The 20,045-nt window shown below is 41.1% G+C and overlaps 1 protein-coding gene across 3 annotated transcripts in view; it reads left to right on the top strand.

Annotated features, from left to right (window-relative positions):
* The window catches only part of LOC134806384 (zinc finger protein jing homolog), a 153,943-nt gene extending 133,898 nt beyond the window's left edge, over nt 1-20,045 (top strand). For all 3 annotated transcript variants that reach the window (XM_063779625.1, XM_063779626.1, XM_063779627.1), the window contains exons 2-6: nt 6,758-9,461; nt 9,718-9,897; nt 11,439-11,580; nt 11,976-12,186; nt 14,621-20,045. In XM_063779625.1, coding sequence (XP_063635695.1) covers nt 6,758-9,461; nt 9,718-9,897; nt 11,439-11,580; nt 11,976-12,186; nt 14,621-14,966 — 3,583 coding nt within the window. In that variant the 3' untranslated portion in view covers nt 14,967-20,045. The remainder of the gene's footprint in view (nt 1-6,757; nt 9,462-9,717; nt 9,898-11,438; nt 11,581-11,975; nt 12,187-14,620) is intronic.

The raw sequence follows: 20,045 nt of genomic DNA, 5'->3' as shown, positions 1-20,045 counted from the left end.
TCGATATCACTGCCAGGATTTTTGATATTTGCGGTAGTAATGCAGTCGGCAGTAATACTGCAGTTGGCAGCAGTATTGCAGGGCGATATTACTGTTTCAAATGCCAAAATCGATGTCGCTGACAGGGTTTTTGGCATTTGCGGTAGTAATGCAGTCGGCACACTCGGCAGTAGTATTGCAGCGCGCAAATGTCGAAATCGATATCACTGCCAGGAGTTTTTAATTAATATTATTTACATTTGCAATTTTGCAGTAATATAGTCGGCAGTAATATCGCAGTCGGCAGCAGTATTGCAGTGCGATATTACTGCCTTACTGTTTTAAATGTCAAAATGGATGTCGCTTTCCACTCTGGACGACCGGCTAAAGCAAGACAGAGGCAGAGGGCCCTTTTTATACATATCGGGTGGCAGAACTTCTCACTTCCCAGGAGCAGTGGGAATGTTTCTTCCCAACAGCTTTCCACAAACTGCCCTGCGTTGACTGATTGTACTGGTCTATCAGCAGGCGATGGGGTCGTCAGTGTCGTCACATCGCTACGCCCATATTCATGTCTACCCATCAAGAACCTATAGGTGCTCCGGACATTTGTAAGGCGTGCGCGGAGTTTAAGCCAACACGTGGGGCCCTTTTGACATTTTAATGAGATGTAGTACTCGTAGTAGTAGTAGTAAAACACTTTATTGTACAAAAAGAAACATAAAACATGAAAAAACACACAAAGTTTTATAGTACAAAGGCGAATGTATCTCTTTCAGGGATCTCTTCCAGTTAACCTTTGAGCAATTGAAGAGAAAGAGAGGAGAGAACGGTAGACATAAAATCTGTACTAAACGGCATTAAAATATGAGATATTTTGGATACATCGAGATATAGATATGGTTCCCTTATAATAGATTACGTAATGTTAAACACTCATGTATTTATTGAAATGTAGGAAACAAGAATATATTTGTACGAGGAATTTAATGTAAGTAGGTACCTATTGATATAATATAATACAAACAGTCTGAAAATGATTCTTCTTCTCGTGTCGATGGTTTCGTATTTCATATTAAGCGGGACCAGAAGGTAGCGACGGAGAGAAGCCCTTATATCACATCATATCCTTTTTAGAGTTCCGTACCTCAAAAGGAAAAAAACGGAACCCTTATAGGATCACTTTGTTGTCCGTCCGTCCGTCTGTCTACTAAGACCTTTTATCTCGGGAACGCGTGGATGTATCGAGTTGAAATTAAAGCATAAGGTCCTAAAAGCTGTGAAAAATTCAAACTTCTAAGTTATCGGAAAAAAATATACTTGTCCGGTTTTTTTAAGATGTATCTCTTATTAAACTACCTTAGTAATTATAACTATAGGTAGAAAAACTCCGCGAGCCCTTATAAAGCTCTGCTTTTTGCTAGTTATAACTAACGCTACTTCTACAATAAAAAAAAAACACTATAAAACTCGGTCCTGTGGGAAATAGTTCTGCTTTTCTCGAGAACGTTCTCTGTTTTGTATGGGAAATGTTCTCGCTCGTATATATTTCCCATAGGAAACGGAGAACGTTCTCGAGAACGGCACAACTCTAGTAGGAAACATTGATGATATTTCGTACACTTAAAGGATCGACCAACACCAAAGCTTACAAATATCTTTATTTGATATACGTCGTTTTAGCATATGTAGGGGGAAACCGGTACAGTTGATCCATGTTTTAACTAAAAACCGCAACATGACAAAAACAACGCATATCGTCACGTCACTGCGTCCAGTTCCTAAGTATTCCAAACAGTAGTTGTAGTTGTCGATCATCTACAGTTTGCTATGACATTGTCCCCCGTAATTGTATCACAGAACAATAAACGCGTTGCATCGTGCTTGCGTAACACGTAGTATTTTCACGTAGTTTCCTACACCAATTACCTACTACGTTCCGCGAAACCATTTAGTTCCAGCTACATTCGCTAGCGACTGCGTATTAGCCCACTCGCAGTTCATCTCACTCGCACCAGTATATCAGTGTGAGCGAGACACACTGATAGTTTTACGTAGTCGCTGGCGTAAATGGTAAAACACATGGTTGGATGCTGATAGCGCCGACGCGCTTATCGCTCACGTCATCCAACTGACGTGTCATGGTTAATCCATAATCCATGGCATTATAGTAGTTTCCTGCTACTGGTTACAACTAGTAGCTGAACGCGAGACTGAGTGCACGTGACAAACTAATTAATTTTAGTGTTCAATGTACCTATTTCTGGTGTCTGCAGTGTACTGTGTAAAGGTTACATCCGGATATTACTGTTAATATCCTTGATAAAACGATTGACGAGTTAATTATTTTTATCGCGATAGCAATGCGGCTACGACAGCAACCCAGACTTATCAGGGAAATCGACAGTGTCATCGCCTACGTCAACGCTGCAGCAGTAACGTTGCAATACTTGCAATAGTAACGCTGCTGCGGTCGCCATTCGAATGTAACCTTAAGGGTAACATTCCATTTCTGACCGCAGCTGCACTACTGGTACGAACGCGACGGTATTATTGTCAATTTCCATAGTAAAATCAATGGTAGTGCTGCTGTCGTTGGAAATGGACTGTCACCTTAAGGTAGAGATCGCGGATTGCTACTTATTCTTCATTAACATTTTAGAGGGCCTAATTTCGTTATCTGCCTCTCCATCGCTCTTAATCCAGTAACTTTGTCGAATTTTGTAACCTGGCTCTTTTGCGTCAAATCCGGTAGTTCTGATTTTTTGCAGACTTGTTTATGATGTTGGCCCAATGAATAATCCAAGTTTGTGACTTCGAGCGCCGAACGCAACTTTGTCAAAAATCGAATAAACCGCAATTTTTTTTAGATTATAACCCTAAAGTACTAGTTTTTGGTAGTAACTTCCTAGGGCGTTTTTAAAGTAGACTAAATTTGCTACAATAAGACACTAGAATTGTCTCTGTACATCTAATATTTTCCGAGATAAAGCCTTTCAAAATTTTATAATTTTACATCAGTTCTTAGGTGTAATATAAGGGTTAGGCAGGTAATTTATATGGAATTCATCACCGCCTCGTTCTACAAAATATTTATTTTCCTTAAAAAAAATATGTTTTCAAAATAGGCACTCATACATTTTTTTATGGAAAATAAATATTTTGTAGAACATGCTGGTGATTAATTCTGTATAAATAACCAACCTAACCCTTATATTATAGCTAAGAACTGACGTAAAATTAATATGAATTATTTCTTCTTTTGGGGATACGTGAAAGATATGCTATACAAAAAGCGATACGAGAACGTGGGCGAGTTGCAAACAGAATTGTGCCATATCACATTCAGTGTTCACCATAAAATGATAAGAAAATCAACAGGCAGCGGACTCATTAAAAGATTGGCGATTTTCGTAAGACAAGAGGGATCACATTTTGAGCATTTAATTAATTAATTTACAAAAAAATACCCACTTAATACTACGGCAGTTTCATGTATGTTTTTAATTTGATTAAAATGATTAATTTCACGTTGTTCCTTTCTTTTAAAATACAATGTTACTTAAGCAGAGTTATTATTTTTTAGCTATTCTTTCGATTGGCATCATAAAAGTAGGATGATTTTTTTTTTTGACATTTAAGTCGGTTCGATTCCCAGACGAAGCAAGTAATTTTTAGAAAATATATGAATGCAGAATTACTAACTTTTAAAAATAACTTAGTCTTCTTTGAGCAAATTACACTATCTACGATATTTAAGGTACTTCCCTTTCATGTCCCATAAGTTTGGGACACCCTGTATAGCGGCAACAGAAATACATCATCTGTGAAAATTTCAACTGTCTAGCTATCACGGTTCATGAGATACAGTCTGGTGACTGACAGACAGACGGACAGTGGAGTCTTAGTAATAGGGTCCCGTTTTTACCCTTTGGGTACGGAAACCTAAAAACGATTGCGATCTTGGAACCGATCGTCTGAACATCGAGCACAATGTTACATTGGCAAGTGGCGCGGCGGCGGGGTCGACGGCCGAATCCGGCGCCGCGACCTTGCGCGCCTCACCTCACCTACATACGCCCGCCCACTTTTGCTTTCGCACATTTCGCAGAAAAACAACGGAATGTAATGTCAAGTGGACAACTAGATCTATCAGTGTCAATGTCAAATGATACAGATACAGCCAATTGTGTGCGTAATTATTGTTTATTAATATAAAATATCGTCCGAATTTGGAACGACGCTTTAGCCTCACCCTCACCTCACCACCACACGCCCGTCTTAGCCTCACCTACATATACATATACGCCCTCACTTTGCTTTCATTATATTGGTAGAAAATTGGTAGTATTGGTAGTACTATAAATATCTACCTACACTTTGTTATGACGTAAGCGTAACTAACTTACATTTAAAAAGTAGGTAGTTACATGTAGGGCAAACCTTGGCTTATCGGTGATACTTGGTAATTCGGTGATACTCCGTTATAATCTTACACAGTTCTCACCATGAGGAAATGCGAGCTATAAAATCGTTGGCAGCTGTCAGTTTTGATGCTTGCAATCGGGTTGGCAGCGATTTAATTGCTTACATTTCAGCATTGTGAGCTCAGCGTAATTTAACAATGCATTATCACCGAATTACCAAGTATCACCGATAAGCCAAGGTTTGCTCTACATACTATTTGTTACCTACCAGTACCGTACCGCGTTAATTCATTAACATTCCAATGTACAGCGAGCTGTAAAAGTGCATGGCACTTTTATGAATGGATTCCATTTATAGTATCTATGTCCTGTCCATGCACTTTTGCAGCTCGCTGTACCCACAGATTGTTATAATAACCTATTTCTACGGACGGGAAGTTATTTCCATGAATTAATTACTACCTGTGTCGCTAGTTCACTCTTCCAGATTGCACCGCAATAATGTGTAGCCTTAAACCTAATGGCATACTCGCATCCATTCATTATTTCCACTGTTTCCCCGATGTTAGTCATTCTTCGGTTGCCTGATAATTGGTAAATACGTTACTTGTGTTTCATATACACAAGATGGGTGTAAAGTTTCGTTTCTCCAGAGCCTCTACCATCAGTTTTAACATTGACATAACGCTCACGTCTACGTAATTTACTTTCTGTACATCTCGCTTCCACTATTGCTCGCATATGCGAGTACGAGCGAGATGCATAGAAAGTAAGTTACTTAAACGTGAGCGTTATGTCAATGTCAAAACTGGTGGTAGCCGTATAGGGAATGTTTGTTGAGATGTTTATCACAGTAAAGTTCTGTCAGGTGCATGCAGTTGCTAGTTTGGAACTCAAATAACAATGAGCTTCTTGGTTCTACATTTGTAACTTGCTGCTTCATTTTAGCCTTTTCTCTTCCGGCATATGCAATGCAATGCTAAACACACAAACCGTTCATTTTTGCCGTTAGGCAGACAGAGGCTTTGCTCAATTTCTTAATTAAATTCCCTCAAGTACAAACTGATGGCTATGATTTCATGTTGCAAAATGCTCTTAAAAATTGGGTCAATTAGCGACAAAGCTCGCAACGAAGTGCAAGAGTAGGGGATCGTAGCTCTAGTTATAAGTGTACATTGCGGCTTCACAAAGGGCGAGGGTGCACCCTTGACGACTCGAGACGCCACCCCGGCCACCCTCCGCCGTTTCTCCGTGGGAACCTTGAATCCCACACTTATCAAGGAAACAGGCACCCACAAACCCACTCATAAGACTCAAAACCGCCCGCATCTTCCAAATAACGTGTCAAAATTTCGCATTGTTCTACTTTATCTGAAGATTTGGCTCCACAAAAGACTTTCAAACAAGTTACCTACTCGGAAAAATGCTTCCCATTTAAACTTAAAGTTAAACTCTGCTCATGTCATTTGGATGAAACGAAAGCCACTTTAATACGTTTTCTATGTCAAGCGAGAGAAAGAGCGTCACTTATGTGTCAGGTTAAAAATTATGATTGATATGCTTGACACGAGACCGAAAAATATTAACGTCTAACGCTCTCTAGGTAGAATAAAAGGGTAAAATCATTCGTTCATTCGTCACAGTATAGTTGCGTCAAGCGTTAAGTCTACGTGCGATGAATGTTACGCGGCCAAAAATAATACTGTGTGTCGGGCGGTCAGTGCAGCGCGGCGTTGCGTCACTGCACTGGTCGGCAGGGCATTGCACCTTAGCTCGCGTCGAGCGCGGCGAGTCGCCGCCTAGCGTCCCTCCCGCGTCCTCCCATACGATCAATCGCACCCATTCAACAGCTGATTGCCATTTAACCTCGGACTTGTTGATATGAATTACAAGCTCGGAATCGCATACGTCTCGACTCGTTTACAGAACCGGTGTCACTTTCATGTTATTGTTTTCTTATCTATTAGCGATGCAAGCTTTATTTACTTACATTACATGTCGAGTAAGTTGAGTTTGAACAAAATAAAACCAGATCACGAGCTTTCTTTCGTGTTGTTTTACTGAAGACGATAACATCTCTTAAATTCTGTTTACAGTGTACACCACAGTAGCGTACCATATTACCATATAAATAACAAGAAAGAGAATAACCTCTCTGCAACAAAATAAGTTTTAAACTGGATATTTTCGCTTCCATTTAGCAACATTAGTTTTTGAATAAAGCATCTTCTAATCTATTCTATTCTATACATTAGAAAGAATCTTGTAGATTCCAATTTTGTCTCAACCCATATTTAACTGTATTAAATTCCGGTGAGCGGTTATTAATGTTACCATTCGTTTTGTTTCAGTGGCGTGGCAGTATCGAGTCCTTCAGAGAGCGGTAGCGGCAGTAGCGACATCACCGAGCCGGCGTCCCCGCGCAGCCCCGAGTCGAGCGGCGCCGAGGAAGCCGCTGGCGCGCGCATGCCGCCCTGGGTCAGCGAGCCGGCGCCGGGCCCGCGCCGCCTCCCGGCCCAAGCGCCCGTCCGCCGCTCCAACCAGTCCCAGCGCACCGCCGAACACCACCGGCGCATCACCGAGTTCTTCAGCCACAAGATGAAACCCCAGAATGGCCTCAAGCGGGACTCCTCCACAATCAACAACGATGACGCCAAGAAAAAGTGCCTCCCCAAAAACGGCGTCACCCACGACCTGGAGAAGTACATCTCCTACTTGTCGTATACGCTCAGCCCTAAAGTTTTACTCGACGTCAGTAAACAGAATGCAGCCGAAGCGCAAAAACCGTTGAACGGAATAAACGGTGTCATTGACACAAATAAAACGACGGGGCCACCTAAAACGACGAATCCGGGCGGAAACGGGTTGATAGATTACAGTAAGCCTAAAGACAATAAAGATAAAATTCACACTACTATGAATGGATTTATGGAAATGAGACATGAGCCAGAGTCATCCACCAAAGAGAAGTTGTCAAATGGCCATCTGAATGGATTCGTCAACGGCAAAAAGCAAAATTTCGACCCATCTGCCAATAGGGTTGCTCCCTACAAAAAACAAAATGTTGACTTGACCAAACGTAAAGTTCCGATCCCAGCATCTAACGAGTTAGTTGGTTTTAGAGTTAGTTCTACAACAATGAAACCTAGAAAGTTATTAAACCTTAAACCTGATACCACGAAGATGAACGGAGTGGTAAGCTCAACAACAAAACTGGATAGCAGGATGAATGGTGTCACCTGCGGTTCAAATAACTTAAGTTTAAATCCGGTAACGACTAGCCCGACCACAAAGAAGGAAGCACAAAAGAAAACTGCTCAACCTGCTAAGCGCACTAATAGAAAGTCATCAGCATGTATAGCCAACAGCAAGAACCTAACATGGTCTAAAGCGAACAACCTTAAGCAGCAAGTTCAGATACAGAAACAAAACAATTGCGTTAACTCTGTGCCAAGCAGCTCGGGAGTGCCGGATGAAACTAACTCCACGCCAAAGATCAACGTCCCAAATGGAGTTCGACAAGTTCCGATGACGATGAACGGCAACATTGGTAATCTTAACGTGCCTGTCACCAATTTCCAAAATTGCCACCAAATAAATATTCCGCAGCCGTGTAATGGTACCGTAACTTCCACTAATTTGGGCCCGTTTGTTGCTGTACCGCAGAATGTAATGCTCACCGCGTTAAGGATACCACATAATGGACTTCCAGCGCAAACTTTAACCAATCACCAACCAAATAATATGAATCCTTACAACAGGACAAACGTCAACGTGCAGAGCCCAACGAAGTTTGTGTTTCCGATAATGCAAAATCTCAACGGCACTGTAGTCCAAATACCTAATTTAATGGCGAAGATGCCAAATTTTGTTCTTCCCCAAACATCACAAATAACTACGCAAAGGCACGATCCGTTACAAAACCAACAGGCTCAAATTTTAATTAATGGAACTTTACTCAAGCTTGGAAACACAATGGCACAACCATATGGAAATGTAAACAAACCAGCAATGCCGACGACCAGTCAGTCAGGTGTTTCAGTCTTGAATAAAAATTTAACAGGGATGTCGACGATGGGTGTGACAGTGCAGCCGAAACCAAACTATGCCGTTAACCTTAGCCACTCGGTATTAGTACCACAACCGGGCTTCATAGTTACTTCTGTGCCAAATATGAATGTTAAAGAGACTTGGAGTTACGCCAGTACAAATCCAGCACCATCACCTCAAACTTCATGCTCTAACACGATAATGCACCAACCGCCGCCTATGGTTGCTACCTTCTCTACTCCTACATTACATTCGAGTAGTATCCCCATAGCCCCTGTCAAACCACCCGACAATCCGATACAGGGAACGGACCCGCCAAGCAGCACAGTCAAAGAACCAGAACAGAGCGAGGTACTCATGCCAAAGTTTGATTTTCCTTGGCTGTCCAAGACGTTCAACAATAATATCGTCCCACTAGATTCTAACAAAAAGATGTTGAGGCCTTTCGCAGAAGTTAGTAGTTTAACATCTAAAGTAGATCATTATTGCTCAGAAAAGATGAACGATGACCTGTTGGACCAAGATGAAGCGGAAAAATGGAAAGACAGTTCGATGACAGACTTAAGAAAAGTCGAAGAAGTTGCTAAGAGAGAAGATACTATCTTTACACAAATTACTGTCCTAAAGGATGTTTCATCTAACGTTCAAAGCGCTGTGATAGAAGCCAATTTCTGTAGCACTACTACGGAGTCTTCCGAATCGGGAATAGGTACAGGATCAGACAAGTCAATAGATTCGCCAAGTGACTCACAGACGAGTAAAGAATGTGACGACGACTCGTTATCTTTAAGTATTAGCATTAGTTCAGTGGAAGGGCAGAGTTGTCAGAAGAGCCCAATTCTGAAGCAGCCGAAAACGTTGCGCTTTCCACCGCGGAAGCCGATTAAGGCGAGCAGCGACAAGAGGACATCCAGCACCGATACCTCTGGGTCTGTCACCGTGTGTCTTTGGGAGAACTGCAAGCAGGAGTTTGAAAGCGACACCGATCTCTTAGAACATTTACAGGTGAGTTATAATGAATACTATACAATACGTATGTACATCAAGAAATTTCAACTTTATTCTAACAAGATTTATAATTTTAAAATTGTCCGTAGGTAATTTATTTTATTTGGTAAATTAATTTTGGAACTTGTGATGATTGCATATGCAATCCAAAAGACCTATTCAAAACAGCAAGTCAAGCCAAGCACCTTGTCAGATTTGCTTTGGTAAAATTGTACTTAGCATACTTGACGAAACTTATTATTTTTATTTCCAGTCGATCCACGTAGAAACGCAGGCGGGCAAGGAAAATTACGTGTGCCAATGGGAGCGGTGCAAAGTGCGCGGCAAGCCGTCCTGCTCCCGGTTGTGGCTGGAGCGCCACGCGCTGTCCCACGGCGGCAACAAGCCCTTCAAGTGCATCGTCGACGGCTGCGGCCGCAGATTCTCCACTCAGGTACAATTACGTTCCTTGTCGAAACCCAAGCAAGCAGCACACCAGGGCACTTGTTACCCAAAATCTGGGTAAAATTCTAGCCACCATGGATCGCCAAAACGGTACCACAATAACCATACTCATCGCCGCGTCGTTCTGAAGGTTTTATGTGTTTTTAGTCTTGAATTTGCATAAAATTCGCGGCACGAAAGATGCAGATCGCCCAAACGGTACCACAATTACTATACCGATCGCGGCGTCCGTATGGGTTATTGTCTTGTCGTTCTGAGGGTTTGTTTCGTTGGTCTTGAATTTGGGTATTTCTTTGTTCAGTTTTAGGCCCGTGTTCACAATTAAGCAATTTGTCTGACATAATAATGCGTTGACAGTATCAACAACACAACAGTCAGTACATGAAATCATGCTTGTGGGTTTTTGCACGCGGACCTATGACTTGAAAAAAGTCAGCATGTCGTCGTCATTTCTTGTTACATCTTTTCATACTTCCTAATTTTATCTCAATCCTCTTCAAATCACATCCAATCACTAATGATTGGATAGCTCTCGTTCTTGTTTCGCCTATCCCTGTATGATATCGTCGTCAAATCAGCTTGTAAGCTGTTGTCTTAATTTATAATTGTTTTCGTGTCTAAAGTTTTCGTTTGCTAGTGCTTCAGTCATTAATTGATCATGTGGCACGTCAAAGCAACTACAACTTTAAGCAGTTTCTTTAATTTTTAATCTCTATCGTTATGATCTCTTAAAATTTCTTCAAGTTCAAATGTGTCCTCTAATATTTTTGTGATGTAGTTGTGTCGGTCACATTTGGATGACGACATGAGGAGTTCGACGTTACTAACCAGATGGGTTCTATTAACCAAGAATAAAGCTGTGATGTTTTCTTTCCCCAAGGAAGGAGCGAAGAAGGTGCGCTACATCCGAAGAAAATTTATGTCCGTTATTATTTCTACCGCCCAACAAATATTTACTCGAGACCGATCGATGAACAAACAAATTTCATACAAAAACTTAAATGTTTTTAGTTGTGGTAATGTTGCGTTTAATCGAGTCGATACACTTTAGTTATTACATCCTCTTTGGATTAATTCCATCTTTATTAACATTCAGGGGTACAAACATTTTTATTTTTGTATTTAAGTTGTCTAGTAGTCGATCCTGTCTCATTTTTTTATTGTTGTATATTTATTGAGCGATAATGTTTAATTTTTTACTACACCCCGATGAGGCGCAAATGTGATGCACCTGATGACCAATCAAGTATTGTTTAGAACTAACTAGTTCTAAGACAACTATCATTTCAATAGTGGATCTCATATCCATCATTGTCATCATATCAATGGTATGCAGATAGATTTCACAATGACTATTTGACTCGTAATATTAATTTATGTAGTATTTGATTAAAAATTTGCAAAGACTTTCCTAGACTTTCAGTTAAAATGGGGATAAGAAACCGATTTTCATTGTGATTTCATGACATAAGCCATTGTCATTAAAGCAATAAGTATTTCAACATGTAACACGAACATTGGTGGTTACAGATACTGCTCGAGAGGCACGTGAACAACCATTTCAACGAGGTCTCGCCCAACTCCGGTAGCGGGAAGAAGGCGACTGACAGCGCGCCCAAACTCATTCGTAGGAATGGCAAGAAGCTGCGGTATAGGCGGCAGCCCTGGTCAGGTCAGTTGTTTACTTTCGAAGGTTTCATCTTTCTGTAGAACTTTACTCACGCGACAGATGGCGTTGTTGATCAAACCGAAATTGGTTAGAATTGCGACCTGTCATGCTTCTAGTGATGTACCTATTTTTAACTTAACCTAATTAGGTTAAAATTGTTACGATTGCTTTGTCACAACGAGCGACATTTCAAGATCGTTCCGCTCTGCCTCCGAACGACTTGAGGCCGCGGACTGGACGCACGCGACCGGCGGCGCGGCAAGCAGGGCGAGTCGCACGATCCACCGCTCGCGTCGCCCGGCACGTTGCCGGTCGCGTGCGTCCAATCCGCAGCCTAAAATAGGTCCCAGACGCACGGGGGACGTGCGGCCACAACTGACTGATGGTTCGTGTTGTAGCGCGCATGTTCGACTTCTTCGACTCGGGCGTGATGGAGCGGCTGGCGTGGCAGCTGTCGCGCACGGTGCGCTGGCGGCTGGGCGGCGCGTGTCCGCTGCGCGAGCCGGCCGGCCGCCACACGCTGGCGCTGCTGGCGCGCTGCACCGCCACGCGCCGCAACCCCGCCGCCGCACAAACCGAGATGCTGCTCACCTACTACCCGCCTCATGTGTGAGTACTCGCCTCGATGCTACCCCCTTTGTCCTCACGCCCTATGGTGATTTTATCGCTGTCGCTCCGAATGCGATCACTCTTAAAGTGAAGCCGACGAAACGAGATAAAAAAATCTAAACGATCTGACCGTACCTGAGTTAAGGGGCCCACTGATTAACAGTCAGGACGGTATCGGCCTGTCAGTTAGAACAAAATTTTGACAGTTCCGGACAACTGACAGGCCGATACCGTCCGGCGGACTGTTAATCAGTGGGCCCCTTTACGTTGCGATAGCGAGCGTTTATTAGCTCTCATTAATTAATAATTCGTGGTACGAGAAAGCTGACGGAGGATATTTAGATTTGGGCTGCCATTTTGCAAACGAATTAATTCATGTATTCATTGACAATGACGATTAATAATAATATAATAATAAAATCATTTATTCCAGGCAAAGCCCATAAAAGTGTTAGTATCTGTACAAAGCATAACTTAAGACTATTAATTATTCCGTCAAATAAAAATAATTTATGTCCTTGAAAGTTTTCTTACAATCTCTGTCTCGTTACGTTGGCATTTCTTTAGAATTGTCAAACGTGTTGCTGATAAAAATAGGTATAACTTAATAATTGTGTGAATTCTAGTATGTATTGTATATGTAAAGATCCATTATATAAACACAAAGTTTTCATTAATACACTGAAATATTGGTGATTCCTAACGACAAACTGACATATTTAAGTGCGTAAACCTGACAAATTAGATGTAACAAGTTTGTACGAAGATACGAACTCGAGGCGTACAAAATAAAATGTAAAGTGAGACGCCTGAAACGACCAAGAACAAGAGGTTTATACATTTTCATATAACACCCATTATTCGAAATATACGGGACAGGACACTTAAATACGTTGTAAGATTAGTATTAAACCTTACATTAATTTATTAATGTATTTTTTAATCTACTCTCCAGCACAGACTGTTTCGAGTTCTGTCTATAAATTGTGTGTGTATCAGGTAATCCAGGTGGGCCTTTAACGACCATTTTCATGTCTTTTCTTATCATTTTACATGTTGTACTAGGTTTATTCTTATCGTCAGTTTCATCATTTGCGTTCAAACTTTCATCTATGTCAGGATCCTTAAGGTATTATCTCATATTTTATGTTGCTATGCACTATAACCGCATTTAGCGCTTCAGTTATTTTTAAGCGAGGACCATGTGCATTTTATCAAAATTCCATCGCATTATAATCATAAACCTTTACATTACCAGCTATAAGGATAAAATTGCCTTCAAAGTCTATATCTGACTTTGTCACAGTTCGCCTCAGATACATTTTCACATGGTTGAGAGACTGGGATTGAAGTGTTCGATCCCTCGACCTAAAATACAGGGCAGACATAAAATACAATTGTGCTATAAATTCCCGATTGGCATATTTTATAACAACATGCATTGGTCCTCCGGAAATATGCTTGGCATGCTCTCTATTGCCTCCTAAATGTGCCACACGGGACTTAAAAACGGACAGAAAGTTGCTAGCATGTAAACATACATTTTGGAACTTTAATTAGTTCACAGTTATCTATAGGTATATGTCTTCAAAATCACTATTTACATTATATTCGAAAAATCTAGCGGAATTTGATGTCAACATAAAAGTTTTTGCTAGTAACTAGGTATGGGTTGCCATTCCTTATGACCAGACATCGGATTTCGGGGGGCTAAATTTAATGACAGGTAGAGAGTTCCTATATCGGTAAACCCAATTATCGTTGCTTTTATCATATATAGTGATTACTCCAAATTTTGTTTGTAAATTAATATTTTAGTAAGTATTATTTTGGATTTGAGACGATTATTGATTAAGTATGAAATTGTGTAAACAAAGCACATTTTGATTGACTGTTACAATGTGTGTACTAACTTTAATTTTTTTTTATATAGATGAAGAGAATTAAGCCATTATTTTGCAACATTTTTATATTTTCTACAAATTTATATTTGCCATCTAATTTTGCTCCCTAAAATTCGATGTCTGCTTATCACGTAGCTCAAAGAGAGACCTATCATTTGTTCACATTGTAGTAGTTCAACGCATTAACATTTCCTAATTATATCGTTATTACATATTATAAAAATTACGAGTAAGCCCAAAAGTGTCATGCCTACATTTGATTTTTTTTTATTTAGTTTCGCTTAAATAGATTGCATGTTCATTAAATATATCCAGGATCGCAACCCACAAACGCTGCAACCACAATGCAGGCTCACATTCGACAATCGGCTTCAAAAACATTGGAGCGAGCGATTCATTCGATCCGAATACGTAATTTCTAGCTTCGATGCCACATTTGGCGCCCGATTTTCCAGACGAATTTTGTGTTTGCAGCTTCACCTCGGTGTGGCACCGTGCGAGTCGGACATTAACGAATCTCCCGTTTCCAGGATCGAGGACGAGTGGGTGCCCGCCGCGGAGGTGAAGCGCATCAAGCGCGTGGAGATCGCGTCGCTGCCCGCGCACACCAAGGTGTTCCTCTACGAGCAGTTCTGCGCCTCGTACCGCCGCGCCGCCCCGCCTCCCCCCCCGCCGGCCGTGCCCGCCCCCGCGCGCGCCTGCACGTCGTCGCGCCTGCTCAACGACCTGCTGAAGAAGAAGGACGGCGACTGCGGCGCCAGCGACGCGCCGCTCTACTACCCCGAGGAGCCCGCGCGGCCCGCGCTCAGCGGCGCCGGCAAGCGCAAGCAGGGCCGCAAGTACGGCGGCAACGCCTTCTGGCCCTGCGGCCGGTAGGCGCAGGTAGGCTGCGGAGCGAGCGACGTCCGGGTCACTGTTGACGAGCTGCGGACGGTTCAGCTCCTCGACTGAGACGTGAGGACGAGCCGTCTGCAGTGATGTATGAGCGGTTAATGGTTAATCCTAGAGTATATGACGATTTATATTATAGTTGAAACGATTTTAGCTCCGGAACCGGCCGTGTGGCCGTGTTCGAAATAGAGTCCCGCTCGGTCGGACCCCTCTCGCTCCGTTTATGAGAGCTTAAGTAGTTCGTTAGCCCGTTAAGCTCGCTAGCTCCACCCTTGTACATAGAACGGTAGGGACGAAGATTCAGTGTAGGCCGGGTCCGACAGATGTTGATTCTCCGCCCGGCGTGTGCGCGTCGGGGAATTTCGCGCCAAAGATTCGACGGTCCGCGGTTTTAGACGTAGTATCGATAGCGGAGGTAACATTTTATTCACAAGACTGATGCTTACTATTTTATAACGATATTGAACGGCGGGACGAACAGACGTGTACATATTTAGCTCGAAGTGTATAGATCGCGTAAGGAGTTCGGCTCGGAGTATCGTACGCGACGTAGGCGATTTAGTTTAAAGGTTGTTCCGACGGGAGTAGTCTGAATATTTTATAAGATAAGTAGAGTAAGAGCGACCAGCGCACGTATCACTGCCAACGTGTACATATTAGGATAGGAGGGAGTTCGTTTGTCGTAGAATATGTTTGAGTTCGCTTCGCTGTGCCCGCGAGCCCCGCGTTCGCCGTAGTGCGTGGCAATAACTGGACGGTGCGTGCTGACTACTAGAGTCGGCCCAAGTGCCTCCGCCGGCTCCGCGCCGGCTAAGACGGTCTTTACATTCTTTGCGGATCCGCACGCCGCTGCATAGTGCTGTCTCGCTCACATACGTGAGAGGCGTACGAATCCGCATCAGTGTGATAACCGCGTAAGTGTTCACTTTTAAACCCGTTTTCATATCATACTCACAGTTGTTAGGGTAGAGTTCAATTATTGGACGTATTTTACTGTCCATCGTTGTGTTCCAATCGGCCGAAGCAATGTCCAATGACGCTTTACAGAATCAACAACTGTCTACGTAATGTTCAATTTCATGTCGCGGTGCTATTGCTTCGATACTAGTAAATATGATCGTTTTATGATTAATAAATGAAGTGACAAAGAGAATAGCAATATGCCCGCGACCGATCAAAACGACACTGCCAATGTTGTGTTTAAATGTAATTGTATCCTGCCGTATCGGCAGCCACGAGTACTGTTAGCAATAATCGTTTTGTGATAAGATACTTTATAGAATAACGACCGGTGTTCAATACGTTAACATTCAAGTTCAATTGATTCGTAAATCTCGCGCTGCAAACAGGAAGACATAGCTCTATAACACTATTTGTTGCTCTAAAATTTAATGCCGTATTTTTAAAAAGAAGAGTAAAAGAATAAACTATGAATTACACCTTAAATATACTTCTTCCAGTTTGCCGCGCAGATTTAAATAAATCATTTCTTGCTTTATTGATAGAAAATCAGCCTTAATTAAGTGAGTAGAGTTCATTAACCTCAAATAATTGTATTTTCCAAAAATATTGACTGCAAATTCTGTATTGAGATGAGATGCATCGAAACAAGCAATATTTAACATTAAATTGACCAGAAAATTACAATAATCCTTACCAGTATCTAATTGTAACAGTATTGTAATAAGGTAGTTTGATGGAGTTAACGTGGTGTATCTGAGATATGAAAATTCTGTTAAAAAGTCATCAGTCCGACTCTAGCGTGTTTTTTTAACGCGTTGACTCCCGTTAAGTTACCTTACTATAACAAACTTAATATACCATCTGGGGCAGTCAGACCGGCAGCGTAAGAGCAAATTATCTATAGACTACCTAATATTACGGTAATGTTGATAATATTACGGTAATGTTGATAATATTACGGTAATGTTGAATTAACTCGCAAAAACGGCGCTTTGGGCTCATTTCCATAGTCATCAGATATATCGGAGCGGCAGAGAAATAATAATCTGTTTATTTCATATTAAGAGGTACAGTCATACTTCAGTTACAATCCCTATATTTGGATATTATCTTAACTACCTCTAACGCCTTAACAATAGAGGCGTGTTCACATATTTGTGAGCACCATGGCCGCTTCGATAAATCTTATAGCGACTGTACCATCGCACACTGTCAAGTGCCAGTCGGTTTAAATTTAATGCAAAGATATTTGGTCCGTTGATGCTCTGATTGATGATACTGATGCTCTGATATACTTGACGGAATTCGCAATGGTGATCCAATATATATAAAAGCAATAATTGTGTTCCATTATTCGTGAATCGTATAGTAGTTACTTGTAGCGTTGTCCATATTTATATCCTGAATTAACAATTAATACAATTGTAAAAAACACACGAACGGTCAGAATACTACGAAATGCAATAATTAGTCAGTTATCAAACCTACCATACCAATGATTTTGATGTGTTGTCCATAGCTGAATTTAGATGTTAAACTTTTGGATGTTACTATACAGAAATTGTCAATATTGCCTTTTTAGCCGTAAGGTTTACATTTACATACAAGTGAATGAAAATTGTGTTCTGTGCTCACACGATCTCGCTAGTATTTTTAGTTAGTGCCTCTAGTTGTTAAGTTAGGGTGAATTGTGTGCGTATACTCGTATGGTGTAACTTGAATGTAAAACGTAACAATAATACACCATCGTATTCAGATTCTCGCTTGCGGTATAGGAGTGTGCTAGAATTGTAGCAGTGAGTCGGTTCTAGCGTAGGTACGTGAGTAAGGAGCCTGGGCGTTGGTTCGGCGACTGACCGACAGTTGTTAGGTTAGATACTGTCTCGTGTTACCCACAGTCGGGTGTAGGAGTATTATCTTACTTAACAAGTGAGTAGTGCCCGCGCGAGCGACTCGTACGAGTCATTGGTACTCGTACGGACGGCGGCCGGAGTGGTATTTATAGTCTGTCAAGCAAAGTATGTCAGTAGCAATGTACAGCAAAGTGAAGTAGGGCAACACTCAAAGAGCAGTATTGCGCTAAGAAAAGTAGCAATGTACATTGAACCAATACATGTAATTATCGTAACCTCAAATTTTACAAATATTTACGATCAACGAGCGTGATTGTACATTGTAGGCACCTTGACTTTGCTAAAGTTCATTCACAATCTTATTTAATATATTGGTATTTAATGGTGACAGCAGAAATTTCTCTTGAAATAGCAACGATTCAGAATGTAAACAAACACACATTCCACAGATAAAACACAGATGACACGCGATTCGAAAACAGTGTTGCTAACCCGCGATTTTTCAAAATTGCTGTGTTTTGCTACTGACAAGATTTGCTTGACCAAGTATAGTAAATGCGGGAGGCGCTCGAGCCCGAACGAGGTGTAATAGGAAAATTTCTCTATTAGTCAAGTTGGTGCCTGATTGTCGGTGTGTCTATGAAATCGTATGCTATCCTTAAACCGATTAGGTAGGACTTTATTGGAGCGGTCCAATGAACTGATTATTTTTTATTGAATTTAAAAATTAGCGTAATTATTTCCAGCACTGATCGTAGTGCCATATTTTATTGGCTCGCTTTTTTTAATGTAATTTAATTTTTTTTAGTGAAATTCGACACCAAAATTTTAAAAAGACAAAATTCGTTTTTGTTTTAACCGATTAACAGTATGGACTTGTATATTTGATCTCAAATAAGTAAGGCAGTGAAGTTAAATTAATTCCAGACCATGCGAGGAATGAACGCAGTTCTCGGCCGAATTCTCGAAAAGTATGTGGCCTAGGAAAACGCTTAAGTACAAATTTAATTTTGCTACATTTTATGGCGTAACCCACCTGCCATTCGTCAATCCACGTCTCGTAACTTTTATACAACTGTATATTGTAAGGATTGACGTTTATACAAGTGGGCGTAAAAGTATGTGAACGATAAATTTAATAAATAATATCCGGATTAAATTTAAATTAGCTCCCCTAGATTAGGAATTGGACTCGTTACACAGAGAAATATTTTGTGAAACATTGTCTGCGGCGAGGGACTAAATTATATCGAAAAGATACATTGATATATTCGTAAGTGAGGAAAGATTATATTTTTACCACTGCCACCAGAATAGTAATAGCGTTTTGTCCAAGTTGTTTTCTAGACTCTTGTATTTAAACCCCTATTTGTAACGTTTCTATAAAACTTATTTTAACTGTGTTCATTAATGTATTGATCGTTGAACAATGTCACTGCCTGTTTATTTTACGGACAAATCTGATAAGGGTAAAGTTTGTGCTCCGTGTTAGTGTGAGATGTTGTGAAGCATATTACAGCTTGCAGACGAGTTAGCACGTTTACATTCATGTCGATGTGTAAAGCATTCGTCCCTTACAGGCAAGTATGTAAGTGCGGAAGGGACGAACGCTTTACGTGAGACATGGACGCGGTAGGAGTACCGGTGCAGAGGCGCGAGTAGACGGGCTCGTTACTTCGGTCCCACGCGAGCAGAGCGAGGACCGCAAAGCGAACGAGGCCCAGTAACCAAATGTGTTGACAGATGCTTATTGAGTGAGTAGAATGTAAATAGTATAGTATTGTTATTACTGCGTTACACTGTAATGTGGTTCGCGGACGCGGAGGCGGTGGGCGATTGTCTTGTTTCCTATATTAAATGCGTTTATTATATGAATGTTCTCCTTTATTGTAAATGTTTGACGAGAATACAATAGTAACTATATGAGGAACCCTGTATCCCGAATAGTGTGCACTACTTATATTCAATTTGTAGATATTTTAATTATATAGTATAATGTCTAATGTGTCTTTATTTGCTTACCCCTGTAAGGTGAATCCGACATTTATATTATAATTTTGACCCCGAGTTGGCGGGTAATCTACCTCAATTTATTTATCACATTTTTGGGCATAATAATAGTGAATGTTAATTTAATTTCGAACCCTGAAGTTTGTTCAATGTAGTGATTTATATGAATTTTAAATGGTTTGTCCAACCTGTCACAAGTACTGTATCTTATATTAAATACATATTGTATGATTGATAA

Source organism: Cydia splendana, chromosome 3 (genome assembly GCF_910591565.1).
Source record: "Cydia splendana chromosome 3, ilCydSple1.2, whole genome shotgun sequence".
Classification (NCBI taxonomy): Eukaryota; Metazoa; Arthropoda; class Insecta; order Lepidoptera; family Tortricidae; genus Cydia; species Cydia splendana.
This window is presented reverse-complemented; position numbering and strand designations above follow the sequence as displayed.